This window comes from Falco punctatus (genome assembly GCF_963210335.1).
Source record: "Falco punctatus genome assembly, chromosome: 11".
Classification (NCBI taxonomy): Eukaryota; Metazoa; Chordata; class Aves; order Falconiformes; family Falconidae; genus Falco; species Falco punctatus.
In genome coordinates this window covers 11,737,163-11,763,441 of record NC_137591.1, presented here as the reverse complement: position 1 = coordinate 11,763,441, position 26,279 = coordinate 11,737,163, and the positions used below count along the sequence as shown (strand labels likewise).

Genomic DNA, 26,279 nt, shown 5'->3' with positions numbered 1-26,279 from the left:
ATTCCTTAATTGCGGCTGATCGCGTGACCTGCCGTCTCGCGCCCGGACTTCCCCTCCCTTCCCACCGCGCCGGGAGGGACCCTGTGGAGGGGCTGAGCGGTGCGCCGAGGCGGCAGGACCTGCCCCGTCACCCTGCGGGGGACAAGGTCAGCAGAAGCCCAGATGTGGCACAGGGCTGTCGAACAGCTGGCTGGGCAGGGAAAGGGCACAAACGGTGTCGCAAAAAAGGGGGACCCGGTGCTCCAGCCGCGCCCCGCCGCGCAGCAAATGCATCCTCAGGGAATGAGCTGCACCAGGGAGAGCCGTAGAGGAGGGGTGGGAGGGAAAGGGGATGACCAGGGACAGCCGGGGAAGGCCCTGGCTGTGTCCCCAGCTGCAGGGTGACCTCATGTCCCTCCTGCCAATGACTCAGGGCCCTTCTGCTCCAGCTGATGGCTCCTTCCTGCATGTCACATCCCCTTGGATTCCCCGGGGGCTCCGACCCCTTTGCGCTGGACGGACGGACGCAGCTGAGATGGGCAGGAGGGAAGTCCTGCTCCCTGACAGACATGCCTGTCTGGCTGCATCACCCGTGTGTGAGCTGCAGCCGGAGATGCTGGTCCCCCAGCAGGCATAGGCAGAGAGCAGCTGGCAGGCAGAGCTGGGCAAAGTTGGGGTCACCCCCAGTTCGCTGCAGCTGGCACCAGGGCTGTCCCCTGTGGCAGAGCACAGCTGGTGACAATGGTCAGGGTTAAGTGACCCACCTGGGGCTATGAGGCTGGCTGGGGTTTCACTACATCAGGCTCAGTCCCTGGCTAAATCAGTGCCCTGGCAGGCTGTCCACAGGCTGTGCTACAAGCCCTCATCCCACAGCCCACCCCACTGCCTCACGAAACACTGGGGGGCTGGCTGTGCCTCCACCCCATGTCCCATATCCTGGGGGGTTCAGGACTTGCTGAGAGTTGGGGGTGGTTGTGGTGCTGGTGGGTTTCCACCATACTCATCCTCTCCCCATGTACCTTCCAGCTCTGCGTCAAGTTCATCAAGGACACGCTGAGTGTGGAGCAGGTCTGTGAGGCCCTGCAGGTGAGTGTGACCCCAGTGGTGTCACAGGGGGTCAAATATAACCCGTCTGATTTGGGGCAGGAGGTGGCCAGACCCTCCTGCTCTCGGCTGGATGGTGGGGCAGGATTTCCTACCCACCCCTGGCCCAGCGGCTGCCCTGCCAGCTCCTGGGCACATTGTACCAGGCTGCAAGGAACACAAGGGCCACCACAGCCTGGCAGGGAAGTATCTTCATGCTGCTCTGAGCAGGGCTGGCCCAAGCTCCCCGGTGCCAGGACCTTGCCATCATCTGCATGAAACTGGGAGGCACTGGTTTTCTGGGAGCTCACATGGTTTTGAGGCCAGTACCAAAAAAACCTGCTAAGAGTTGGGGCACCTAAAAATAGCCTTGGGGGAGCCCCAGTGGCCCTGCCACGGTGCTTGATGGGACCCTGCTCCCCACAGAAGGGGCGTTTGTTCCATCTCCCACTGGCTGAAATAATGCTCTTGGGGCGGCAAAATGTCAGCCCCAGAGCACAGAAGTTTCCACCAGTGGTGGTGCCAGACCACCACGGCATAAACAGATCTAAAACTGGCCTGGAGGAAACAAACAGAAACCCCCAAAGCCCCAGAACAAAACAAATTCGAAGAAAACATCTCACCTTCCTCCCTGCTTGCATCAACACCAGTCCCCTGATGTGAGGCAGGCCATGCTTGCCCTGCCTGTGCTGGTACCAAGTACCCTGGCATGCAGGGGCTGCCACCACAGGGGACAGGGATGTGTCCTTCTGATGCCCAGATGGGCCATGCCAGCCCTGGGATGAGCATCGCTGGGTAGGGCTGGGTGAGGATGAGAGGACCCCAGATTCCTGCTGCACTGGGAGATGGCAGCTATGGGGCAGCTATGGAGCATGGTGGGGCGTTAAGCTGACCCTGTGCCCATGCAAGGAGCGCTGGGGATGGATGGCTACATGTCCCTGCGCTGTGGCCTTGTGAGATTGATGCCAGGGCCCTTTGCTCTCCCAGGGATGGGTGACATCATCAAGGAGCAGTGGAAAATCAGATGCTTCCTGCAGACGGTGGGGCTGGGTGACGGTTGTGGGTGGTGGAGCCACCAAACCTTTTGCTGTGGGGCACGCCAGAAAAGGAGGAGGTCCTTGGTGCCCCTTCCACACCATACCCGCACTGTGGCACCCAAGCACGGGGATACTCACTTCACCTGGGTCCCTGGGCGTGCCTGACTCTGTAGGGCTTTGATGAGGGGGTCCTTCCTGCTCCAGACCCCCTTGCAGGTGTCTGTGTTGTCCCACAGGCTGCAGTGACCTACGGGCAGGCAGACCTCCAGCAGCACTGCCTGGCCTTCATCGAGGGTTGCACTGCGGTACGGCTGTGAATGATGGGGGAGCATGGATGGGGTACCCCAGGGCATGGGCAGCAGCAGGGGACACAGCGTGTGGCAGGGGAGTGCAGCCCTGAGGAATGGGGTGGCTGGAGGCTGGGCAGGGGCGGAAAGGGAGCAAAGGGTGGTGGGGGAGACAGTGCTGGGTGCCAGGTAGAGGCTGGCTGGGGGCGTGCCAGGGGATGGGGGTCTGGGTAGGGGGGTGCCCGGGTCTGATGGCCTATGGAGCGGAGGGAGGAGCGGTGTGGGGGTCCTGGTACCAGCGCCGCGGTGTGCTGGCAGGAGGTGGTGCGAACACAGGGTTTCCACGAGCTGTCCGACGTGGTGCTGGCGCAGGTGCTGCGCAGCGACCGCTTGGCTGTGGATGAGCTGGACCTGGTGCAGGCTGTGCGGGAGTGGGCACACGTCAGCTCGGTGAGTGCAACGTGGCAGTGACCGGGGGTGGTGGTTCTGGCTGGCCACCCCCAGGCAGACCCACCCAGGGGTGCCTGGACTCTCACCAGCCCAGGCAGGGAACACAGGCACCCTGTCCCTGAGCCCCAGGGCTGTCTCGCTTCCCCCAAACACCCTGTGGTGCCCAGGGCATCACCAGCCTATCCCGCTGGCTGGCAGGCCGTCCTAGAGCGCCCGGTGCCCGAGGTGGCCGCCCTGCCCGTGCGGGAGCTGCGCCTGCCCTTGCTGGCACCCAGCGAGCTGGTGACACTGGAGAGCCACAACCAGCGGGATCTGCTCATCCCGGTGAGTTGCTGCCTCGTCTCGGGGTGCCGTGGCTCATCTCTGGGGCTGGAGGGTGCTGCAGGGCCGGGTCTGGGAGGGAACCATGCTGTGGCCACGCTGATGTCCCCGTCCCTCTCCCCGTCCCTGTAGGTGGAGAGCATCGCGGCGGCCTGGCGGTCCCACGCGCTGCGGAAGGGCAGCGGGGTGCCCTCGCGCCTCTGCCGGCCCCGCCGTGGCACGCGGCCCCGCGACCACCACCGGCACCTGGGCCCACACGCCAAGTAGGGCCAGCACCGAGGTGCCCCCAGCCCGAGCAGGGGGCTTGGGCAGCGGCAGTGCCCCCCGGCCGGGTGCCCTGCAGCGGGGCTGACATTGCCGTGGCCGAGAGCACCAGTGAAGGGCTTTGCCCCGTGCCACAGCGTTGGGGTCAGGGCAGGATGCCCAGGTGACCCCCAGAAGTGGTGGGGGGACCGGGGGGGGGTTGGAGCTGGGCCATGGCGGGGGGTGTGAGGACATCCAGTGGCAGTGAGGAGGGCAGTGACCCCGGGGGCGGTGGGGCCGCAGGGTGAGCCCCCCCTTTCCCCCCCCCACTGCTGCCCCCGCCCCCACCAGGCGGGCCCTTCCCCGGCGCCGTGCTGCCCCCCCCCGGCAGCGGGGCGGTGCTGCAGCGGGCGGGGCGCTGGCACCGGGACACCCCCCCCCCCAGTGGCAGCGGGGGAGGCGGGGGCTCAATGGGATGGGGAGCCTGGGGCTTGGGTGCGGGGGGGCAAATGCAAGGGGAGACCCTGGCATCTCTGCACCCACCCAGCACCGCTGCACCAATGCCAGTGACATCTCCCCCCCACCCCACCCCACCCCCGGAACCTCACCCCAAGCCCTGCCAGCAGCCCCCAGCCCCTCATGGCTCCGGGGTTGGGGACACATGCAGGACAGGCTGACAGCCCCCCCCCCCCCCCGTGCCACACACCCCACTCCACACTGTGCGCCCCTCCTTGCACGTTTGCACATCCCATTGCATGTGTGCACACAGCAGGGTCTGTCTCAAGCATCCGTCCCCCCCCCGCCACCTCTGCCCCCCAGAAGAAAGGGCTAGACATGGCAGGTAATTTATATATAATATATATATTTACTCTTTAAAAATAAACCTTCGGTCCCCACTACCGCCTGTACAAACTACAAAAATAAACCTTTGCTCTCTTTGATATAAATAACTTAGATGGCGTGTTGGGGGGGGGGGGAGCTGCCCGCCGTGCCCACGCCTGGCACGGGGACGGGGTCCCCAGGGCCACCCCAGCTCAGTGGCAGTGTCTGGGGGCCGGGGGGGCTGGGGCCATGGGCACAGCAAACACCGCTGGAGTTAAAGTGCTGGGTAACGGTGCAGACGGTGCCCGGGATGGGGCTGGGGACAGGGACAGAGGCTGGCCTGGGGACAGCCCTGACGTGCGGGGACAGCAAGGACCACCCCAAGGACACACACACAAACCCCCCGCAAAACCCTGCCCGTGTGGTGGAAACCACAGGCTCCCTGGCTCCGCTGCGGCACATCCCTGATCTCCAGCCCTCCCGTGTTTGCCAGTGGGGAAACTGAGGCACGGAGCCGCACACCGGAGAGGGGTGAGCTGCCCGTGGCCGCCCAGCACCCCGTGGAGCCGGGGCATGGACCAGGTGTGTGCCCCTACCCTGGGCTCCCGCTGCCTCCGGTGGGCAGCCCCGTACCGGCAAAGGGGCTGCCCCCTCCCTGCCTGCACCCCGGGCAGCTGGGCGGGGCTGTAGGCTGAAGAAATAAATCTTTTAAAATAAGCTTAAAAATATATATATCTCTATAGATAGTTTCCCTTTGCAATAAATAAAGGTGGGGGGTGCCCGCCCCAGGCCTTGCCCACAGCACCCCAGGGCACAGCTGGCTCTGGGGCTGCCCCCTTATCAGGACGGGGGGCATCAGGGCACCCTGCTGGAGCACCCCAGCTTGTGGCCCGGGTTGGGGGTCCCAGGAGGAGGTGATGGGGAGCAGGCAGAGACCCCGCAGTGGGGGAGCTGGTAGGGCACCAAGCCCGCCTTGCCAGCAGCTCCAGAAACAGAGGGGGGGGCGGGGGGGAGGGGTTAGTGCTTCCATTTCTGGGAGGGGGAGGGGGGGGCAACAAGCCCGGGGCAGGGAAACCCCACACCCTGGGTGAGGGGACACAGCACCATCGGCACAGCCCCCGCTAAGGGACGTGCAGGCACAGGGTGGCCTGCACACAGCTTGCATAGAAGTGCCAGCCTGCCCTGCCGAGCCCCTTTGGGGCAGGTGTGGGGGTGCCAGTCCCCCTCGGCCGAGACCGGGGGGCACCGCCGCTCCGGCGATTAGCAGCACGATGTGGGCGACCCTGCTCTGCACCCTCCTGTGCCTGCTGGGCGCTGGGGAGATGCTCTGCCCAGGAGCCAGCAACCTGTGGGGTGAGAGAATGGGGGGAGGGGCGGTCAGCTGGGTCCCTTCAAACCCACCCTGCACCCCCACGCCGCCACGCAGAAGCCCCGGGGCAGGGTGCCTGTGCCCCCAAGCTCACCTAGCGCCGGGTGCCTGCCCCGCTGCGTCCCATGCTCTGCATCTCGAAGGCGTCAGGCACAGCAGTGCCACTGGTGCTGGGTACACTGGGCTCCTCCAGGCAGTCCCGCTCGCCACCAGCAAAGCCCTCGGGGCCAAAGTTGGGGTAGGAGCCAGGCAGTGTGGGGTGCAGGGCCACCGTCACCGAAGCAGTGGCAGTGACGGTGGTGTAACTGCCGGCGGGACCCTGCAGGTGGGTGCTGTAGGAGGGCAGGGCTGTGGCGGGGGCTGGCCGGGCGCCCGGTGCGCAGGGCTGTGGGTAATCTCGGGGTGGTGTGGGGCACGGCTCCCCGAAGGGCAGGGGCGGTGCGGGCTGTGGGCCGGGAGCCTCCTTCTTCCCCTGGACCTCTGGGCTGTCCTTGTAGGGTTTCAGCACCTGGAGGGGGGACATGGAGCATGAGGGCCCCCAGCCACGATGAGCATCCCTTTGGCAACCCCAGCAGCATCACAGGGCACCCACGAGCCCCCATTCCCAGTTTTATCCATGACCCTCTCCCAGGGGATGCCAGGCAGCTGGTGATGCCATGGTGGGCAGAGACACTCACGGTGATGCGAGGGAAGCTGGGGTCCTTGCCGGCCTCCAACAAGATGTGTGCTGGGGCTGGGGGCACAATGAACGGCCCCCGGGGGCTGCCTGGTCCCATGCCATCTGCGTCCGAGGGGTCAGGGAAGGTGGCAGGCCATGCTGGGGCACGCCGGACATACAGCCCCCCAGGGCCCAGGCATGGGGGCACCGGCTCTGGTGGGGGCAGGCGGGGGATGTTATCAGCTGGGGATGCCTGGAGAGAGAGGGGACAGCGTCAGAGGGACTAGGGAAGTGGATGGAGGGATGGAGAATAGAATATGGAATAGAGGGATGGAGAAGTGTGGGGGCAGCAGGGAGCATGGGGTGATGCAAGGATGGGGTGAGGGCCGTGTGGGGTGAGGGAGATACAGGGTGAAGCAAGCGTGGGGTCAAATCGGTCAGGGAGGGATGGGGGGAGTCGAGTGTGGGGTGAGGAATGGGGTCAAGCAGGTATGGGGCAAGTTGGATATGCGGTAGAGATAGGATGGGGTAAAGCAGGGATGGTACAGGGTGAGGGATGGGCTGAGATGGGTATGAGGAAGGTTGGACTGGATAAGGCAAGGGTGGGTATAGGGTGAAGGGGGCACAGGGTGAGGGGCACTGGGGGATGAAGAGACATGGGTACGGAGTTGAGGAGGGACAGGGAGAGATGGGAGGGGGGTCTTGTACCTCAGGGGGTGGCCCAATGACAGAGAGCAGGACTGGCAGTAGCACCAGCCCATTCAGCAGCCCCAGCAGTGTCAGGATGGTGAGCACCGCAAAGAAGTACCTGGGTGGGCCACAGGCAGAGAGGGTAAGCAGGCACAGCCATCAGGAACCCCGTCCCACCCCAGACACGGCTTCCCACACCACACACTCCAGCCCCTCCATGTCTCCCCAGCCTCCATGCAAGACGGGGTGGATGGGCCCAGCAAAACACATTCTCGCCAGCTGCCCCACCTCCCCCCCACCAGCCAGGGGGGCTGCCATGCTCAGCAGCCTCCACTACCAAAGCTTTTGGGGTGCAGCAAGTGGCTGGTTTACGCCAGGCCCAGTGCTCACCTCATGATGAAGTCAAACTCTGAGCCAGCCAACATGAGGACGCCCAGGAGTGTGGAGACAGCACCATCCATCACGGGGGCAAAGGTGTGCTCCAGTGCTGCAGCTGAGCGCACGTTCTTGCTCCCCACAGCTGTCAGGAAGCCCTGCATGGGATGGGGATGTGACGCGGGGCTTATCCCCGTGAGCCATCCATGATGTGGCCACTCATCGGCACATGGCCAAGGGGATGAGAGTGCCAGGGAGTGGGAACTGGGGTGCCCTAAGGCTGGGCAGGGGGTCTGCCTGTGCTTACCAGGGCCACGTGGACAGTGAACTCTACACCGATGCCCACTGAGGCGATGAGGATGACCACGGGGATGGCGCTTAGCTTGATGCCCATCAGCCCCATGATGCCAAACAGCTCCACTGCCATCATGGCCAGGATGGAGACCTGGGGCAAGGGGGGTCAGTGAGGGGTGGCTCTGACCAGCTGTCCCCTCTGTCCCTCCACTTGTCGTGCCCCATCCTACCCCTCCATATAGGGCAGCCTCACCCCATTACCCCTTTTCCCTCTGTTCAGGCTGTCCCTCTGTCCCATTTTTGGGGGTGGCCCTCACCCTCCATGCTCACTACATGTTCCTTTCATAAGGGGTGTCCCTGATCCCTCCATACGGGTCCCCTACACACCGTCACCTCTGTATGGGTATTCCCTTCAACCTCCTCTGCATGGATATCCCCAGACTCCTGTCCCCTCCGTATGTTCCCTTCATCAGCGATGCCCCTGATCTTTCCATACGGGTGTGTCCCACCCACTGCCACCTCCATACGGGTGTCCCTTCCACCCAGGGTGCCCCTGGCCACCCCAGCACCCCATCCCCACAAAGCAGGTGCCCAGGACCACCCAGCAGGATGGGAGCAGGGCTGTATGTTACTGTCCCCAGGCACCAAGAGGGCAGCATGGCCAGCTGCCTGCCCCGTCCCCATGCATCAGGGTGCGTACTCACGATGATGCCGGCCGTCCAGGGGTTGAGCAGGAGCAGGGCACAGACGAGGAAGGTACAGGCCAGCAGGATGCTGATGGCCAGCAGGAACCAGTGGCGCAGGCCAATGTACTGCTCCCAGAAGAGGAAGGGGTAGCCACTGGGGTAGCTCAGTACCCCGTGGCGCTGGGCAGCCTCCCGGCAGATGGCCCGCACGCTCTCGATCGCCTCCACAAAGTCAGCTGTGCGACGCAGCCCGCTCAGGTAGAAAGGGAACTGGGCAAACTCCAGTGGCTGGGCTGCTGGGACTAGGGAGGAGAGCACGGGCAGTATGGGGGTACAGGCAGCACAGGAGCGCAGGCAGCATGGGGGCACCTCAGCCACACCAGCCTGAGTGCTGTCTGGGCACCACAGGGCTGGGCAGTGTGTGGGGAGCAGGCTGGGGGCAAAAAGGAGAGGATTTCTCTGCCAGCAGGATGCTTGTGAGGTAGGGGGTAACGGGAAACAGGGGGTTCTCTGCAGGGGCATGTTTGTGGGGCAGAGGGAAAACAGAGCGGAGGGGCTTCTTTGCGGTGAGATATTCATGGGCTGGAGCAGCATGTGCTGCTGCGTGCTAAGAGCACAGTGGGGTGCTCAGGGTGTGGAGTGCAGGGGACAAGCATGGGGCACAGGGAAGCAAGGCAGTTTCTCTACCAGAAGATGCTGACGGGATGAGGGATGTGGGGGATTTCTCTCGGGGGGGATGCTTGCAGGTCAAGAGAGGTGCAGGGAGCGGGGTCCTCTGCAGGAGGATGCCAGGGGGCAGGAAGGGGCCATCGCGTCACTCACTTCGCAGGTTCTCGCCCGTGGTGTCGTACTTGTCATGGATCCACTCCGGCGGCGGGGGGTAGAAGTTGGCCTGGGAGGCAGCGAAGCCCAGAGGGTCGTTGCTGGCCCACACCGTCAGGCAGATGTAGAAGGTGTCAGGGGGGATGATGCCATTCTCATCCACCAGCCGCCGGGTGGTCAGCTATGGGGAGAGAGTCGGAGTGGGTATGAGCTGGGCGGTGGGCACAGAATTGCCCCCAGCCCAGTTGCCCCAGCCCCGTCCCCACGCACCTGGTTGAAGTTGAAGGGCTCCTTCTTGTTGCCAGTCTGGATTAGGAGCTTGTATGCCAGCGCCCCATCCTCAGAGCCGTTGCGGTAGCTGTCATGGGTGATGCGCCCAGCTTGCCAGTCCCTGTCGAAGGTGGCCTGGAGCCCTGGGGACACATTGTGGGGGGTGAGCATGCCTTGGGGCACACCACCCCACACCGCATGCCGTGTGCCCTGGGGAGCATGGTGCCAGCAGGATGGGCATGAAAAAACCCCAGGGCTCAGCTTGGCATTGTTGGGCACCCTGGGGACACCATGGGACCACTCTCCCCGGGGTGCCACACACCAGGGAAGGCATTCCCAGGCCAGTGGGGAGTATGCAGGCTGCGGGGGGGTCCCTGGGCAGGTGATGTCATGGCAAAGAGGGACATCCCTTACCTCGCAGCCAGTCCTGGAAGTAATGGAGCCACATCTTGGGCAGGTCACGGTTGCCCTCCCGCACCACATACTTGACGGTGCTGAAGGCCTGGTGCAGGCTGAGCAGGGCGGCTTGGGCACCTGGGTAGTGGAAGCCACCCTTGGTGACGATGAACATGTTGTAGAAGGAGAAGTACTTGAACTGGGCTGAGATGAAGGCATGCGCCTTGGTGTCCCGTGGCACGATGTCCGTCAGATAGAGCCCATCGTGCACCATGGTGGTGCCGTAGAGGCTCAGCCCCAGCAGCGCCAGGAAGAGCACCACCACCACCGCCTGTGGGGACAGCAGGGGGGTCAGGCAGGGTCCTGTGCCACCGGCCCACTTTGAGTGGCATTGCCAGGACTTTCCCCTCCTCACCTTGGTCCGGGTCCGCAGGAGGAGCGGGGCGTACTTCTCCCGGGCAAAGTCAGCCAGGCTCCAGCGGCAGAAGGGCAGGGGGACACACTCCCGCCCACCCTTGGCCTCATCCAGCTGGGCCAGTAGGTCCCGGGTGGAGCTGGACGGGGTGAAGACCTGCGAGCCCAGGGGGTCGGTGGGGGGCAGGAGGACGGCGGGCGAGGTGCACACCTGGGAGGTGGGTGGCAGGACGGTGACGACATGGTGGCCTGAAGGGTCACACCGGGTGAAGGCTTGCACAGTGGTGGTAATCTGGGTGCTGGTGGCCACACCAGGGTGCCCATAAGGGGACGGGTGGCAGGCATGGTTGTCATTAGCATCGGCAAGCTCCTGGGGTTGGATCTGGATGACCCGCGAGGAGCAAGGGCTGTGGGGAAAGAGGAAAGGAGAGAGAAAAGGATGAGAAGATGTTGAGGGAGAGGAGCAGTCACCCCGTTCTGGGGGGGACCCACGGGGTCAGCCCCATCCCCGTCAGCCTGGTGCTGGTACCTGTAGAAGCAGCAGAGGATGTCAAGCCGGCGTTTCTCCCGGCGGTGGAGGTCCAGGCTCAGGATAGCAGGAAAGACAAACAGCACCATGGCGAAATTGAACACCACAACCACTGCAGCCTGCAGGCACAGGGGGACATGTCAGAGTGGGGTCTGGCCATCCCGTCCTGCTCCCTGTGGACAGGGACCCTGGCCCTACCTGGAGGGAGAAGGCACGCAGGGCAGGGATGGGCACCAGGGCTGCCATGAAGAAAGCGATCATGTTGCTGACAGAGGTGAGAGCCACGCTGGTCCCCGTGCGCTTCAAGCACTCGCCCGTCCGCTCCTGCAGGGACAGAGGGAGGGGGTGATAAGAGGGGCCACAGGGAGATGGGAGGGGGCCAGGGAGCCCCCAGGCAGGGCTGGGCACTCGCCTTGAAGGGAATGTGCTGGCTGGTCTCGGTGAAGGCATGAGCCAAGAGGAACATGTCATCCACACCGATGCCAAGGGCCAGGAAGGGCAGGACCTGCCAGAGAGCACCCGGTGTCAGTGGAAGGGACATGGCCACCACCTGGGAGGGGACTGACCATTCTGCAGCCCCCAGGGTCCCACCAGCCCTGCAGTACCCAGATTTTCCCCCAGCACATACCTGGGTGGTGGCTGCATTGAAGGAGATGCCCAGCAGTGAGCAAAGCCCCAGGCCAGAGGCCACTGACAGAGCCACAAGCAGGACCCCAGCCAGGCCAACAGCCCCTTGGGACTTGGAGCAGTCCCACCGCAGCATGGTGACGCAGGCATAGGCCAGCTGGAAGAGCACAGCGGGTTAGTGGGGATGGGGAGAGGACAGAGGGGGTGGGGGGGTGGGGGGGGTGCACACACACCATGAGGAGGTAGCCCCCAGCCACCCGGATGGCGCTGACGTCGGAGAAGGACTTCATGATGTCGTTGAGCGTGGTGGTGGAGAAAGCATGGACGCTCTGCGTGGCATTGGGCGGGATGGAGTTCTGTGCCAGCTGCCAGAGGTGCACCCCGTTAGAGGAGTCACCTCCCACACTCCCTGGTACACCCCTTCCCAAGCCACCCAGGGTATCACCACCAACAACAACGGTCCCATGGGACCCACCAGACTACAAGAGAATGGTGCCAGGACTCATGGCCACATGAAAACCTGGGTGTGGGGGTATGCCACATACAGGTTCATCCCCGCCCAGCCCCATGCAGGGGCTGATCCCGGTGCCCACCTCCACGAATTTCCTCTGCCAGGCCTCCAGGATGGCTCCCGCCTTCTCCTCGTTCCAGCTGATGTCATGGATTTCGTAGTCATCTTTGAAGTGCTCAAAGAGCTGCCGAGGGCTCATGAGGAGGAACATGGTCTGCAGGGCCTCGGCGCTGGGGGACAGGCATGCATCTCGCTGGGACCGGCTGCAGTGCCCCGGGATGCAGGAATGGGTCCGTCCCCCACCCCACGGCTCCCAGCCCCACTGCGGACAGCCAGGAGAGGACTCAGGCATCCCTCCCTCCATCCCCCACCTTGCTCTGAAGCAATGCCCTGCTTGCCAGCCCCATACACTAGCCAGCCTCACACTACCTCCCAGACAGCCCCACAGCCCCTCGTGCAGCCAGGGCAGGTTCTCATGGGCACCAGATGAGGAAGAGGACAAGGGAATCCTGCCCCAAACTGTCCGAGGGGTGAGTGCTACAGCTGGGCCCCTGTGCCATGCCTGGGGTACCCACACCACAGTGCCTCTCACCGTAGCAGCTTGCCCTGGGAGTCTTTGGTCGTGCCACCTAAAATCAGCTCCTGCTGCCAGCGCATGAACTTCCTGGAGAAGCCGTGGCAGCCCCCCGAGAGCTCGGCTGGGATGTCAGGGCTCTGTGGGTAAAAGGGAGGTGTCAGGGATGCAGGACTGTGGGGCAGGCAGGAAAGCAGCGAGCTCCCACACACCCCCTGGTCCCCACGGGCTGTGACCCACCTGCTGACTCTGCTTGTTGGGGGCACTCGGGGGGCACTGGGGGTCCTGGGGATCCAGGCAGGGCCGCTCCATGTAAGCCTGCCCCACCTCTGCCTTGTCTAGCAGCTCTTTGAAGCCTTCCAGGGATGTGAACTGCCCCAGCTCCTCCATCAGCTGCAGAGGGTCCAGGTTGCTCCACTGGATGTCCGGGCGGCCCCTGGGGAGAGAGCAGGACTGGGGTGACGAGGCATGCCAAAACCTACACGTGATACCACCACCACTGCCATCTCATCCCATGGGTACCCTTGAAGGCAGGGTACAAGGATGCAGAGGAGCAGCATCAGTTCCCAGTGCATCCCCTACCCCCTCCCAGGGCCGCCTGCAGCATCCCCCGTGCCCTGCACAGCGCAGCAAGCCGTGCCCGAGTCAACACTGCCCCGAGTCAAGTAGCGTGCCTGATCCTGTTAGGCTGGGACAAAGCGGGGGGAGCTGGCCCCGCTGCCTGGCCCCGCTTTGTGCAAGCAGTCAGGCCGATTACTGCCCGCAGGCTAACATCTTGATAGAGGGGAGCAGGCAGGCAAGGGGGCTCCAGGTATCCCCTCCAGCCCTTCCTGCCATCTCGCCTCAGGCTGGAGGTTTTGGGGCTCAGCAAAGGCTCCGGAGGCTCAGGATGGTGCTGAGAGCCGGGCACAGACCAGGTCCTTGGAGGTCCAGTGGGACCCCGTGGGACTTGGGTAACAGGGAAAAGGAACTTTTCCATTGCCTGTGGACGCTCTGCTCCCTCCATCCCAGTCCGGGGTGCTGGGGGGCAGCTCCCAGCCTCACTCGGCTTCTTTTTTAAGACAGAAAGGACACACAAAAAAGCCAATAACCCAGCCCAGCGCTCCAAAGAGGGGAAGAAAAAGCCCCAAGCGAGTGTGGGCTCTGGGGAGAAATGCAGCCTAATAATTCATGAAGGCTGGCTGGGCCGGAGCCGGCCGCTCGAGATTCCCACATACCAACCGGAGCTGCTGCTGCTTCCAAAGAGAGCCCCTTTTATCTGCTTTCGCTTGCTTCACTGAGCCAGGGCAAATCCTTTTGTCTTTCCATAGATTGCTGCTCTTTGTTCTCCCAGCTCCCGCCCCGCTCACCCCTAGGCGTTAAAAAGGGGGACGAGTCCCCATGGGCTGGCTGGTGCTCAGCCGGGGTGCCCACCCGGGCACCCGCTCGGCTGGCTGCGAGGAGAGATGAGTCCCACCGCTACTGCGGGTGCCACCCTGCCTGCCACATACTCCAGCACCAGGATGCTGCCCACCCGGGCAGATGATGCCACCAGCTTCCTGCTGGACGTGGCCACCCTGGCCCTGCTCGCTCCGGCTCCTGGCTGCTTCCCCGGCTGGGCTGGGGAGAACCTGAGATCTTGGGGGGGCAAAGCCAGTCCCCCAGTCCTGGCTGGGGATGCTGCGGCCCCTTCCCCCTCCTCCCATCCAGCAGCAGCCTGAATAAGGCCACTATTTCATCTGTTTGGCAAGGGGCAGCTTTCAGAGCAGCATTAGCATGAGAAAGCACAGGGCTGCGTTTGCTGACAATGCACAAGCCTCCCCGGCTCTCCCGGACGAACACACGCGTAAACAGAAGGAATGTGGGGGGGGGAGGCTCCCCCTGCCCAGCCCGGGTCCCCAGCTCCACCACTGCGGTGTGGGGAGCTGGATGGGAGTCACCCACCACCCACTCCGGGGACTCTGTGCCCTGTGTGTCCCTGGGCACAGCTCAGGAGCTTGGGTGCCTCCTCGCTACCGTGGCACCCACAAAGCGCTGGGGGCAGGGAGCAGCCCCCAGGGACCTGCCTGCGGCACAGCCTCGGCCCCTGTGTCCCCGTCCCTGGTGTGCAGTGTGGAACAGCCGGGATGGGCAGCTCCTACCCAGGGGCTGCAGAACCCCTGCGGCCGTGCAGCCCTGCCAGTGCCACCGAAGCCAGGCGGATGAGGCCAGGGACCTGTCTCCAAGGTGTTGACCCATCAGGAGGAGTGATGGTGATGGGACCATCCCAGGGCCCAGCAGGACAAGCAGCAGCACCGAGGGACCTTGGGGTGGCTGGGCCAAGCTGCATAGGAACGTCAAGCACAGCCCCTCGGCAGCGCGCCCCCGGTCCCTACTCCCATCCGTGGCCCCCCACACCCCAGCACAGCCCCCTGCACTCACGGGAGGTAGGCTGAGCCTCCCTGCAGCTTGGCACCTTCCCAGAAGCAGTCCAGGGGCGTCAGGATCACGCAGGGGAACAGCTTCTCTATCATCTGTGGGAGGAGGAGATGCGAGGGGTCAGCAGGGATGGATCAGGCCCTCCCTGCTCCCCCCCAGCCCTGCTGGGCTGCCCAGACCTGTGCCCTCCCGCACGGAGCTGGCCGTGCCATTGCAGCGCCTGGGGCTGGCAAGCCCCATCCCCACCACGGCCCACCTGCCCATTTGTTGAGGGACCGACTGCCTGTGGGGGGGCTCCCTGGGGGCCACACCGTGCCCAGCACTCACCCTCTCGATCATGCCATTCTCAATGATGGGGACACCCGACTTGTAGCAGATCTTGTTCAAATCCCACGACCTGGAAAGGCAGGAGGAGGAGATGAGGATGAGCATCATCCCACAGGAGACACAGCAAAGGGTGGGGGGACATGCAGGACACAGCGGGGGTCCCCATCCCACCCTGTCCGGAGTCGGACTCACTTTCCGTACAGCGAGACTTGGACTTTGCTGGCGGCCAGGGCCGCCTCGAGGTGGAGCTGCAGGGCCTCCTGCGTCAGGATGTTCTCCCCCTCCCTCTTCGGGGTCTGGATCAACATCTGGGAGGTGTAGACAGACTCCTCACCCAGCTTCTCCTTGGTGTAGCGCAGCTCCTGGCTCACCCGGCTGCCCGCTGCGGAGGGGACCACAATGTGCCCTGTCTGTGCGAAGGCTGGTAGAGCCCCCGTTACACCACCCTGTCCTGCCCATCAGGATGCCCAGGGAAGGGGATGGGCTGGATCAAGGCCCCACAGCATCAGATGGTGCCACGTGAATCTGGATCGGAGCGGGGTGGGGGTGGGGGGGGCACGCTTCTTGCAATGGGGTTCTGCAACAGCTGCATCCTCTGGGCACTTGCACCCAGGGCACCCAAGCAAGGAGCACCCCAGCCCACACTGGACCAGGCACCCCCCTCCCACCAGCACAGGCATTTCCAGCCCCAGAGAGGCCCGTTGGCTTTACTTTCCCTGGAAGAACCCTGCAGACCGACGGCTGGTGAAGCAGATGGGACACATCCTGCCCTGCTCCCACCTGTGTGCTGTGGCGCGTGCTGCAGATGCCCAATACAACCAGCTCCTGATGCAGCAAGCAGAACTGGGGACACCGCTCCCCATCCCTGCCAAGCTACTCCCTGGCACCCCAGGGTGGGCACCCCCAAGTCCCCAACAGTGCAGAGTGCCCTATGAGGGGTTTGGGGACAGGGGAGGGGCACAGCACTGGGGAACCCCGTAGGACCCCTCTCCTCTCGCCGAGGCGCTGGGAGCCATCCCCAATGGCAGCAGGAAGGCTCCCAGCGCAGCGCGGCAGGGCCAAGGTTTCCGGGAGAAGCCGCCAACTCCATTTGCAGCCACCTCAGCGCAGAAGAGAAATCCCCTCCCGGCCAGCGCAGCAGGGCCGAGATCAAACCCTGCGTGGCCTTTTGCAAGGCAGAGCCCCACCGCAGGGACAGCCAGCCCCAGCCCCGCTGAATGAAGGGCTCCCATCCCTCCCGGCACAGCAAAGGGGGATAGACACCCCCCCGAGGAGGGTGGGAAGCCGATCTCGAAGACACCAAGTGCAACACCCAGCCACCCTGCTCCCAGGTCCCTGCCCAGGGCAAGGGATGCTGCATGTAGCCCCCACCCCAGCACCACCCACCAGGGACACCCCAGGGTGCCTGGCATCGGGGCACATCCCAAGGCAGTGCCGCTGGCAAGGGGAAGGCTGGCTCCTGCCCAGCCCCGGGTGCTGGGGATGCGGTGGTGGGGGGTGTCAGGATTCATCCGCACCGGGACGCTCCCTCAGCAAGAGGCGGGGGCCCCGGCGGGCCTGGCCCCCTGCCAGCACCGAGGAGGCCGGAGCGAGACCACAAATAAGGAGCAGAATCTTCCCTTTTAATGACTTATTATATGGTTTGGTGTTTTTGGGGCTTTTTTTTTTTTCCCCCCCCTGCTTTTTGGGAACCGGGAGGGGAAGCGTCTTTATTGTTCCTGGCTGGGCTGGGGAGCAGCTGGTGTCCATCAGATGCCAGTTGGGGTGGAGGTTGTGCCAGGGTTGGGAAGGGGGGGGGGGGGGGGAACGACACTGCCGCGGCCTTTGTGTGTGTGTCAGAGGGGATGGCAGCGCCTGGGGCGAGGGGACGAGGACACAGGGAGGGTGGGTGTCACAGTGGGAGGGAATGGGACACCCCATCCCCTTCCTGGCAGGCTGGGAGGTCAGGCAGGAGGTGTACCGAGCTGCTCTGATCTCAGCTGCGCCACCCACGCGGAACCCGGGTGGGTGGTGGGACACAGCGATGGGAGGGTGCTCAGCATCGCCACCGCTCCCAGGGGACACATCCTGCTGCACCCCACGGGCATCTCCGCCCAGCACGGCCACAGGAGGAGCCACACATCTGCAAGCATGGAGGGAGGGGCTGGGGGGAGCCCCTCAAAAAATTAAAGGGGGGGGGGAAGAAAGAGAAAATAAAAAGCCGTCCCTTGTAATTAGTGTTAATTTGGAACAGGGCACTGCAAGCCGTCAGCAAGCTTCAAAGGCCGTGAGGAAGCCTCAAATTCCAACACCCTAATTAACCAAAGAGCAACATGAAAAGACAAGGCAGCGCACACAGGGCTGCCAAGGACACTTCAAACGGGTGCGCACCCGCCGGCCGGCCAGCCCGGGAGCGGGGCGAGACACCCCACGCTGCACGCAGCCCCCCAGCCCAGGGAAGGGGCTGGGGGGGGCACCCCGATACCAACAATGAGTACGTTAATGAGGAACTGTATGTAAATTTTTTTTTTTTTTTTAATTCCAATTAACAAAGGGAGCCCTTGGCTTTTTCATGCAAAGGGCCCTCTGGTTCCAATCAGGCGCTCCGGTCCTGCTTATTAACAGCCCACTCTGCTCCCCGGCGGGGTTTGGCTTCACCCCCCCCCCCCAGACCCCCCCACTGGGCAAACTGACCCCCATGCCCCCCAAAACACCACAGTGGGGACTGGGGGCAGGACAGTCCCTGGAGGCAGCAGTGCCTTGCGTGAGCATCCTCCCAGGGGTGGGTACCACTTCTGGGTACCACGGGCTGGGGGGTCATGGGGTGCAGTCCCACAACCGTGTGGGCTAGAGGGTGGATAAGACCCCAGCCCACCCACAGGCCAAACAGCCGGTGTGCAGAGCAGGCTCCCACCGTGCCCCAGTGGGGAAGGCATGGGTGCCAGGGTGGGGATGGGGTCCCTGGCAGCAAGGGCAGCTGTGTGTGCAGCTTCCCCCCTCCCTGCCCCATGGCCATGCCGGGGGAGCGCTCCCCATAATTGCAGCATCCGCCACAAAATTACAGAGCAGGGTGGGAGCCTCCCTGCCCCCTTCCCGGCCACCCTGCCTGAGCCACCCCCACCCCCCGCCACCACTCCCCAAACCCTTCTGGCACAGGACCCACAGCCACAGCCACAGCGCTGCAACCAGCTCACCCTCACCCAGTGGGACCAGCTTGTGCCCTTGGTTGTCCTGGTGGGTGCCAGGGCTGCTTCACCCGCTGCCCAGCACCAGCGCGCCCCCCCCCCCCCCCCCCCCCCCCGCCCAGCCACGGGCAGCCCCAGGCTGGGGTGGGGGAGGGACAGGGTTGCTGCTGCTCCTAGTCAAGACGGAGCCCTAGCCCCTGCATTTCCCCCTTGCATAGGAAGGGATCTGATCCAAGCTCACCCCACATCTCCCCAGGGGCAGACAGCACCCCCCGCCCCAGCTCAGAGGGTTTGGGGTCAGAGCAGCCCATGCCAGGTCCTGCTGCCCCAGTGCAGCTGCAAGCCCCCCAGCACAAGGGTCACCACCACACAGCCACCCTGACATTCCACCATGCTCAGCCAGGGCAGGAGGGGGGCAAACCCCACAAGAACCCTGTCTCCAAGCCCCCACAGGTGGGGGGCAGCAGGCTGAGCACACCGGGGCAGCATGCCCGGGTGACACAGGGAGGGCAGTGGGTCAGGGCAGGCTGCCAGCCCCACACCAAGCCCTCCCTGCCTGGCAAGGGCAAAGGAGGGCCATGAGAGGTACTGGGGGCCATGGAGAGGCACCAGTGTCCCTCCTAGCAGATGCATCCTGTTGCAAGGACCACTCCGTATCCCCAGGGCAGGTGGAGGCTGTGGTCAACAGCAGTACCACTGCTCTGCAGATGGGACCCAGGCACTGCCAGCAGCTGTCACCGGTGCTTGGGTGACCTGGGAGGGACAGGGTGGCAGGGAGGGAGGATGCCTGGGTAAACATCCTCACCTGGCCTCTAAAAAAATAAAAATAATCAGGCCCTGTCCTCCTGTCTGGTGTAACAAGGCTATGGGATGTGGCAAGTCCCAGATTCAGCTGGTCCACAGGGTATGCTGCAAACTGCAAAAACCCCTGGCAAGTGAAAAGCTGTGGGCAGTAAGGGGGGTGGTGGTGGTGTTCCCTGGGGAGCTGCCCCTTTTCCACACCACAACATCCTAATGCCAGGGCTAGAAACCCCGACTCAAGTCCACAGCTGGGAGGGGGGGCAAGGTCATGCTGAGATCCCCTGGAAAAAGCCATCCCCTACAGGGATCCTCCCTTCTGCAGCACCCCACCACCACAACAAGGGGCACACACTGGACTGTCAAGCCATCCCACAGCACAGACCAAGTGCATCCCACTGGCAGATATGCCCACTCCTGGGCGATTAAAGCTCCCAGGGGCATTGGGGAGATGCCAGCACCATCCTGCATCCCGGGGCACTGGGGAGATGCCAGCACCATTCTGCATCTCAACAGGAGGGGGTCCCAAGGCACCGCCCCGAGCATCCCTCGGCTGGCCGCTTCCCCGTGCTGAGCAGCGCGCAAGCCAGAGGCCACCTTCAAAGTGTTGTGGGGCGGATTAGCTGGATTAGGGAGGCAGTGAAAGGACCCATGCTGCTCCGGAGGAAGTCTCGCCCAGGGCACGCTGAAAGAGCCATTTTTACCTGTCCTGGCCGCTACCGCCAGCCTCGCCAAAAGCCCCGCAGCCCCGTCCTGTCAAAACAAGTCCTCCCGGCCCCATTCACCCCACGGCGCGGGGCCGGCCCCGGGGAAGGGGAGGGGGGGTGGTGGTGGGGGTAGGTGGGTGGCAGATGGGTGTCCCCAGAAGCGCGAAGGATGACTGAGGGCTCGCTGCTGGCCCAGTGCCCCCAGCTCCCACCAAACCCAGCCCCACCAAAGGGGCTCCCACCACCCGGCTAAGTCAAGAGGGGTGGCAGAAGAGGGGGCTGCCTTTAAAAAGCCAGCAGCAGAGGGGCTGAAAGGGCCCGTTTGGGGCCAGCTCCACAGCCAAACCCCTTTTGTTTAACAGCAAAGCTAAATTAATGTCTTTATTACCCCAAATCGCGGGGTGGCGGTTCCCAGCGCAGGGAGGGGGGCAGCCGGGGGCTCGCACCGCCCCGGCCGGCACCGAGGGGACAGCGCAACCCCCGAAAAAGAGGGGGGGAAAAAAAAGGGGGGGAGAGGGGATTCAGTTGGGAACTATTCACCGCTAAGACTCCTGTCAGCATTGACATAAATTTCCACTGGTGTTGGCATTTAGGCATTTGCCATTTCCATATGTATAGGGCTGCCTGTACTAATTATGCTAATCACCCCCTCTGTTGGCTGCTGTGAAAAATGGCCACATTAGGCACTCCACTGCTTGCTAATGTCACTTAATGTGTGGTTGAAACATACATTCATCCCCCTCTGAATGGTGAAATTTTTCCACATTGCTGGCTTCATTCAGGCAAGAAATGAATTTTTTGAACTCAGACCACTTTTCCAGGCCCGAGGGAGAGGCAGATAATAAAACCCTCTTCTCGGGCCCTGGCGCTGCCCCCTCCCAGCCGCCAAATAACATTTAAAACGCAAAAAAAGAGCCCCCCTCCCTAAGTCCATGGATATGTCTAAGTTAAAAAAAAAAAAAAAAAAAACACAACACACACACACACACACACACACACACACAAAATCCCCACTTTCTAGGAAATACAAAAAAACCAACATATAAGTTGAAAAGCAAAGCAAAATGGATAGGGGCAGATAAGCCACAGCCATCTGTAAAGAGTCTCCCAGTCTCTTTGGGTTAATTAGCAAAATTTTCCAGCTTGAAAAAGCTGACTGAGCTGTCAAGGAAGGGAAAAGGAAAAGCAAGAGGTTTTTGCACTCGCCTCCCAAAGATATATGAAGGCAAACTGCCTGCACCTCATATTTGGGCGGGTGGGGGGCTTCTGGGTGAGCCCCCCCAAGAAGAAAGGTCCTTCCAGAGCCAGCTGGGGCTGGGAGGGAGAATGTGCTTTAGAGCAGACTGCAGAGCCAGGCAGGCAGGTTTTTGGGATAACAGGGACCTCGGCACTTCATGGCAGCAGCACCCCAGCTGCCCCTCACTCCCCTGAGCCCCCAAGGATGGGATCACAGGGTCCCCAAGGATACCCAGACCCTGCAAACAGAGAGGACTGCAGGGTCCCAAAGGAAAAATCTCATCAGGCCAGGCAGGAGGGGGGCTCAGGGAGCCTGGGCTGCCCCTTCTGTCCCCATAGGTTGATACCTGTGTCATCATGCCCCAAGAGAAGTGGGGACCCCATCCCCACAGGATGCCCATCTGGGGATGGAGTGGGGACATGGCAGCCCAGAAGCCATCCCTTGGGCACGAGGCCAGATCCCAGTGGGCATCTCACTGCCCCAGCTGCAAGGGCAAGCTGCCGTTAGAGCCCCCATGCTGCTGGCACCAGCCCCACGTAGCCCCCCAGCCCTGCACCCTGGCTTCGCCTGCTCCTTTCTCTGCCCCCCACAAAACCCACCTGCCAGTAGCAACGAGACCACCCACCTCTCTCCATGCCCACCCAGGAATGACCACAGTACCCCACTCCCCTCCACAACTGCTGCCCCACACACACCCCACTCCGTGGGTCCCACCACGCACCGTGGGGACAGGGGCTGGGAAGAATGGCCACACAGATGATCTCCCCAGGACGCAGGCAGGGTGGGGAGAGCGTTCAATCCCCATCCTTGGCTTTCTGTTGTGCCTATCCCATCCCCGACACCCCTCTCTCTGCAAAGACGGAGCCAGCCAGGGTCTCTTCTCCTGCTTGCCCCTGCCACAAGGGGAGCCCCAGGCTGCCCCCCAACCCAGCCCTGGGTGCTGGGGAGGGGGTGCCCTGTGCCAAGTCCTGTTGCAGAGGTCAAGGAAAGGCAAAAGCTATTGCCAAGGGGATTGGGGGTGTCTTGGCTTCATGCCCCAAGCTGGGAACAAGGCAGCAAATTCCCCTCACCCCCATACCACACAGCCCATTTCATCCCACCAGCATATTTGGGGTGTCCCTGACCCCCTCCAGGAAAGGGACAGGGTCTTCTCCGAGGAGACTCGGCAGCTCTTTGAGAGTGCAACGGCTGCGCGGGGTGCTCGGCTGTTCCGGTTAGGAATTAACCCGGCCTTCCTTTGAACCAGCCCTCAGCACTATAAATCAGGCAGACCCATTCACCACCCAGGGCTCTGCCTGCCCGGAGCTCGCCACCCCGGCCCCTTGGCCCTACAGACTCCCTGGGAGAGCCGGGAACAGCTGCCAGGTGTCTAGAGGTAACTCAACACTCGCCGCTAGCCAGGATTTCAAAGCCTCTGAGTGGCTAATTGCTTCGGAGGAGCCTAATTGAACATTTCCACAGTCGAGTCCAATTTATGGGGTGACACAGTCTCCTTCCATCTCCCTAACAGGGATGTGGGTCAGGCACAACCCCAAGAGACCACAAGCACTCCCCAGCCAGCCCCCAGTCTGCGGGGCTGACGATTACACCCCCAAACTGGGAGTTTGTGCTTTCCCATGGCGGCCAGGGTCACAGCCCAGGCTCAGGGGGACATGCCACCAGCATGGCCCCAACACTGACCCCAGCCATGGGGCCAAAGCAGGGCTGCCCACCCTGTCCCCCTTTTGGGGTGGCGTTGGGGTGGGTGCCTCCATGGAAAGCAGCTCCCGTCCCTCCTTTGCCCACCAGCTCCCAGAGGGCTGAGCCAGCAGGGGCAGCCTGGTACAGGGTCACGCTCCACTCCCGTGGGGTTGGGACCTCACCTGGGTGAGGTGGTTTGTGTTGGAACATCACCAACCCACATCCCTCAGCCTGGCTAGGCAGAGGCAGGTGATCAGGTACAGACCGTTGCAGGGGGTCATCAGAGGCTTCCTGGACCCTCAACCACCCTGCCTCTGAGCTGGAACCTGCTGGCCTAGGACAATGGGACCAGGACTCCCCACACACACGCCCTGCCCCTCAAGACACCCCACGGTGCTGCCTCGGGGCTGGGACAGACCCTGCTCCTGCAAACATCTCCTTACATATCCAGAGAGGCAAGGAGCTGGGATCGCCTGGCACTCTGGGGATCTCAAAGCTTTGGGGCCAGGCTGATGGGGCACCAGCAGCACTGCCTTGACCTGGCACAGAAATGTCAGGCTTGCTGCAGAGGGAGCCTGAGCAACATCTGCCCCTGCACACCCAGGGATGGGAAGAAGCGGTGGCTGAGAAAATCCCGATGCAGTTTAAAATGCTCAGGATCCAGCCACACAGTCTGGGAAATTGTGTTCCGCTCCCCAGGGGCAGCCCAAGCCCTCTCACCTCCCAGTAATGCACATCTCCACACCAGCAGGACAGGGTCCAGAGATCAGGAAGGGCTGGCTACACCTGAGGACACCAGGGGATGCTTTGATCACACCAGAAAAGGCAGACGCCGAGGCCAGCAGAGAGGCAAGGACCCACAGATGTTATGGGGAAGGGAAGCAGTCCCACAGCTGATACACAAGACTGAAAGAGCCACTGCAAACCTTTCTTCCACACCCTGGCTCACGCATGCCCATCAGGGACCCTGCAGGACTAAAGCCACACCAGCCACATCATCCTTGGTGGTCGCACGTAGTGCCAATGCCTGAGGACAGCCTCCCTGAGCACGCTGGGGCCGTGCCACCCAGGAGCAAGGCACGGAAGGGTCTGCCCCAAATGCACACTCCTGGAGGAAGAGCCCTCCCAGGAAGACCAAGAGGGGTCCCGAGCAGCACCCCACAGAGCACCCCTAGCATCGCACACCATTCCCACTCCAAGCACTACAAATCCAGGGCAGGAGCTGTGTGCCGACCCAAGCGCGCCCACTGCCCAGGAAGGGATAGGACACCCCAGGGTTAGCAGTTTTTCACTATGGTGTAAAAATAAATAAATAATAAAAAAAATCCAGCTCCAAAGGTGCCCCAGTCATGAGAAAGAGGCGGCTCCTCAGAGAGGCCCCCTGACACCCACACCACAGTGCAGGGGAAATGTGCCCCAAGAGCAGGCACAGTCCCTCCTGGCTGTACCCACACAGGCAGGGAAGCATGGTGGGGCGCAAAGCGTGCGTGCAAGAAAAGCTGGGTTTCTGGGCACTTCCAGCCATCCCCAGGCTCGGCCACATCCCCACCCTACTCTCCACCCTGATGCGTTGCAAGTCCCATTCCCCCCCCCCAACAGGAACAACCACAGCCGCTTCCCTGGCTCCGGCCGTGGTTGCACAAAACACAGACTCCTTGCAACCCCAAAAGCACAATAAAAATCCAATGGAGCTGGAGCCGCGACCCGGAGCAAAGGAACCATGGAAGAAGCACGTCCCTCCTCCAGCAGCCACCACTTAGGCGCCGGCCGGACCAGGAGGTATCACTGGATTTCTCTGCTACGTGTTGCAGAGGAAAGGGGTGATGGAGACAAGATGGGGGGACGGGACACAACACACACGAACACTCCTCAGGAGTGGGGAGCAGGTGGGAGAGCCAGGCATTCCTGGGCAGGGGTGCGTGCATGCATCTGTGTGAGAGCAGGGCTTTTTTTTTTTTTTTTTTAAATAAAAAAAAAAAAGGGGGTGGGAGAGCAAAGTTGCTTCTATTGTTGAACCAAATCCAAGAGTAGCTGAGGACCACACAGGGAGCGGGGCGTGGGGGAGGAGGCAGCGCTCCCGCACAAAGATGGCTGACACCCCTCCGCTGAGCAACATCTGCCCCTGCACAGCACCCCGCCGGGGACCCCAGGCTGCCAGAGCCCCCCCGGCCCGCGCCTGGCAGGGATGGGGAGCGGGGGCGCCATGCGAGGCGCTGCCCCCCCCCCTCCCCCGGACCCCCAAAGTAGGAGGGAAGCGCAGGGAAAGTAAATCCCAGCGCCGGGAAGCAGAGCTGCAGGGAGAGGGGAGAGAAAATCCACGCTGGAGTTATTAATAACAAAGGAGGGGGATCAGCCGCTTCCACTCGGAAACGGGGATTTGCTCCCGCCTGACCCTGCCCGCCGCTGCGTCCCCTCCGGGTAGGGCTCCCGGCCGGCACCGGCACCGGCCCCGCCGCGCTGCGGGGCTGCGGCCACCCCCGGGGGCGCTCCCCGTGGGGAAGGGGGTGCCCACGCGCGCGCGGGGACACGCGCCCGCCGCCGCCACGCACCCGCCCCACCGCACGCGCGGGGACGCGCCCGCACCTCGGCGCCGGGGACCCCCGGGCGGGACACGCGTGGGGGGTCCCTTCGCGACACGGCACCACGCAGCCGCGCGGACGGGACCTCGCGCCGCGGGCGGCCACGGCCCCGCCGGCGGCACCGTCCCCCCGCCCCGCGCTGTCACCTGCCCGCGAGCCGGCCCGCGTCCCCGTGCCCACGGGGGGCTGCTCCCGCGGGGCCGCGCTTACCTTCCACCCAGAGGTGCTCGATGTCGGTCTCGATGGACGCCACCCGCAGCCCCACGGCCAGCGCCCCGAACACCAGCAGCCCCACGAAGAGCACCTTCCCGCAGTGCCGCTGGATCCGGCAGCCCAGGGCGAAGAGCAGCGCCTGAAAGCGGGCCCGCAGCCACAGCGGAGCCCTCTGGCCCACGGCCCGGCCCTGGGGAGAGGGCGAGGATCAGACTGGGAGCGGGTGAAGGGAGCCCCTGGCCCCGGGAGGGGTGGGGGGGAGTCCGCTGCGCGGCGGGACGCCCGCGGCGGCCGCTCTCCGTGGGCTGCGGAGCGGCGCCGGGACCCCTCCGGCACCCGCGATGCTAGAGGTCCCCGGCCGGGGAGAGAGCGGGTGCCCGAGTCGGGGGACCACGGGGATACCCACACCCGCTCCGCGCCACACCCCCGCAGGCTCCTCCGCGCTCTCGCCGCCCCCCCAACCCGGCTCAGAGCCCCCCGCGGGAGCGGGCGATGCTCGCCCCTTACCTCGGGCAGCGGCTTGCGGCGGGCAGCGCGGAGCGGCGGCGGCGGCGGCGCGGCGCGGGGGGGCTCGGCCGGCATGGCGGGGCGACTGGCGGGGCTGGGCACCCCCCGTTATGTGGGGCCGAGCGCAGCGGCGGCGGCCCCCATGCGCGCGGCGGGGCCGGTGGTGCCGGTGGCGGGGCCGGTGGCGGTGCAGCGCGGTGCCGGTGCGGAGAGCTGTGTGCCGCCGGCCGCCC

At 63.7% G+C, this 26,279-nt stretch overlaps 2 protein-coding genes across 12 annotated transcripts in view; one reads left to right on the top strand and one right to left on the bottom strand.

The window, feature by feature from the left end:
* Positions 1-5,202, top strand: part of BTBD19 (BTB domain containing 19) — a 9,130-nt gene extending 3,928 nt beyond the window's left edge. Inside the window, exons 4-8 of one of the 4 annotated variants that reach the window (XM_080406172.1) lie at positions 1,006-1,065; positions 2,336-2,404; positions 2,759-2,836; positions 3,004-3,160; positions 3,290-5,202. In XM_080406172.1, the coding sequence (XP_080262298.1) occupies positions 1,006-1,065; positions 2,336-2,404; positions 2,759-2,836; positions 3,004-3,160; positions 3,290-3,588 (663 nt within the window). In that variant the 3' untranslated portion in view covers positions 3,589-5,202. Of the gene's footprint in view, positions 1-1,005; positions 1,066-2,335; positions 2,405-2,704; positions 2,837-3,003; positions 3,161-3,289 lie in introns of all 4 variants that reach the window. The other 3 variants (XM_080406171.1, XM_080406174.1, XM_080406173.1) reach the window with 3 other exon arrangements.
* Positions 4,243-26,279, bottom strand: PTCH2 (patched 2). 8 transcript variants are annotated; one of them, XM_080406120.1, is made up of 24 exons: positions 26,047-26,275; positions 25,537-25,729; positions 15,354-15,543; positions 15,162-15,231; positions 14,838-14,929; positions 12,678-12,873; positions 12,456-12,577; positions 11,946-12,093; positions 11,586-11,717; positions 11,354-11,509; positions 11,138-11,230; positions 10,924-11,049; positions 10,726-10,844; positions 10,198-10,603; positions 9,801-10,113; positions 9,387-9,529; positions 9,117-9,297; positions 8,313-8,596; positions 7,622-7,759; positions 7,330-7,472; positions 6,958-7,057; positions 6,269-6,502; positions 5,686-6,099; positions 4,243-5,568 (listed from the first exon to the last, which is right to left on the bottom strand). In XM_080406120.1, the coding sequence occupies exons 1-23, from the start codon at positions 26,119-26,121 to the stop codon at positions 5,686-5,688; spliced, it is 4,068 nt and encodes a 1,355-aa protein (XP_080262246.1). In that variant the 5' UTR covers positions 26,122-26,275; the 3' UTR covers positions 4,243-5,568. The 8 variants fall into 8 exon arrangements, 4 of the variants coding, with proteins under 4 accessions (XP_080262246.1, XP_080262244.1, XP_080262245.1 ...); XR_013930999.1 differs by having other exon boundaries at positions 5,686-6,502; positions 26,047-26,277; XR_013930997.1 differs by having other exon boundaries at positions 5,686-6,502; positions 9,801-10,603; positions 26,047-26,278.